The sequence below is a fragment of the Macadamia integrifolia genome, chromosome 1 (genome assembly GCF_013358625.1).
Source record: "Macadamia integrifolia cultivar HAES 741 chromosome 1, SCU_Mint_v3, whole genome shotgun sequence".
NCBI classification, from domain to species: Eukaryota; Viridiplantae; Streptophyta; class Magnoliopsida; order Proteales; family Proteaceae; genus Macadamia; species Macadamia integrifolia.
The window spans coordinates 31,873,481-31,875,275 of record NC_056557.1 but is presented as its reverse complement, the minus strand read 5'-3'; the positions used below and the strand labels follow the sequence as shown (position 1 = coordinate 31,875,275).

Below are 1,795 nucleotides of genomic sequence, written 5' to 3'. Positions count from 1 at the left end.
AAAAAAAAAATCAAGGTTAATTATTGAGGCAGCATTAGTTTATTCCATCTTTTATTTTATTTTTTCTTTCTGTATGAATTTTATTCCGAATTGAATAGATCAATTATATGAACAGGTGACCGGGTCATTTGGAGCCCTATTATTATGATCCCATTAGACATAACTTGATAGGAAATGTTAAGTCGTTACCAAAAAAAAAAAAGTCAAGTCCAACATTGGAACCATCATTCCAATTCAATGGTTGTAGGACTGCTGGCTTGATCAAACAATTGAGACGATAAACAATGTGTGATATGTGAATTGCTTACCTTACTCCAGATTCTAGAAGGTCTTGCTCTCGCACATGTACCCGGTCAAAATTGGCCTATCCAATTAATAAATAGTATTACAAGTCAAAGATAATTGAAAGCAGAGTCGCACATGTACCCGGTCAAAATTGGCCTATCCAATTAATAAATAGTATTGCAAGTCAAAGATAATTGAAAGCAGAGTCTGTTTTAATCTCTCTATAAATACCATTGCCTTTTTTTCTCATACTTCCATCACAAACTGCATATATAACTCTTTAACATCGATAAGCAGTTAAGAACAAGAGTTCCTCCATTCCTCAACATTCCATTTATCAATTCATCCAACGTTATGGCTACCGATGAGAGAGCTGGGGCTGAAATTGTAAGAGGAAAAGAAGCTTGTGAGCGATTTTCGTCGGAGCTGATGAAAGAGCTGGGATTTCCTAGTGGTGTCCTTCCCACGGGAGAGCTGGTGGAATGCGGGAGGGTGCGATCCACCGGTTTCGTGTGGTGGAAATGCAAGGCCGCCTATGAGCATTTCAATGTGGCCACCAACACCAAGAACAGCTATGCTGCTGAGACCACGGCATATGTGGAGAAGGGGAGAATGAAGAAGATGACTGGTTGCAAGGCTAAGCAGATGATGGTGTGGGTTCCCATAGTGGAAATGTACATTGATGGAAACAAGATCTCCTTCAAGTCATCCATGGGGGTGGGCAAGTCCTTCCCCATCATCTCTTTTATGAATGAAGAAGAAAAGAAGGCTTATCTCCAATAAAATGGTGCATCAAATTAATCAATACTCTAGTTTCCTTCCTTCAGTAGTGACTTATAACCAGGATCATTCCCGTACCCTATCTTTTTTTTTTTTTGGTAAATTCCCATACCCTATCATATGTATTGAGTACCTCTTTTTATGTGCCTTTGTATGTTGTATCCTCACTTCCCGATATGCTTTATTATAATCATTACAAGTACCATGTTAGAGAATGTGTCGCACTTATTTATGGAGAGTGAATTTGCCAAGGTGGTGTGTTCCAGTTTTGTGGATTGTTTCAGAGTTTCTTGCATATCTCATTCTTCAATCCATGAGTTAATTGGTGGCACCAATTAACTTGTGGTGCATGGACTCTGGCTCTACCGCACATGTTTGGAATATGTTACGGGGGTTTCAGGAGAGTAAAAAGATAAAGGAAAGTGAGATCACCTGCCGAGTGGGAATGGAAGATTGTTAACACAAGGCTTTAGGTTTGCAACTACATATATATTCCATTTTGATAAAGGATTATTTAGACAAGAGATTACAACCCTAATCAGTTGAGATATTTGGCTCATAGTAGGATACATAAAATATTGACTTTCATAGACCAAGAGGAATATTGAGTTGCCCAGAATGGGTGGAATCTATATTCTCTAATACACATCTCAAGTTGGAGAGTTGGATGCTCGGATCTTTAACTTGTCGCGAATAAACTAAAAGCGAGCCAAGCCCCTTTGTGAGGATG

At 38.9% G+C, this 1,795-nt stretch overlaps 1 protein-coding gene across 1 annotated transcript; it reads left to right on the top strand.

Moving 5' to 3' along the window:
* Positions 1 to 562: 562 nt before the first annotated feature.
* Positions 563 to 1,293, top strand: LOC122085846. The gene has a single exon (XM_042654443.1). The coding sequence runs from the start codon at positions 640 to 642 to the stop codon at positions 1,066 to 1,068; it is 429 nt and encodes a 142-aa protein (XP_042510377.1). The 5' UTR covers positions 563 to 639; the 3' UTR covers positions 1,069 to 1,293.
* The last annotated feature ends 502 nt before the right edge of the window (positions 1,294 to 1,795 follow it).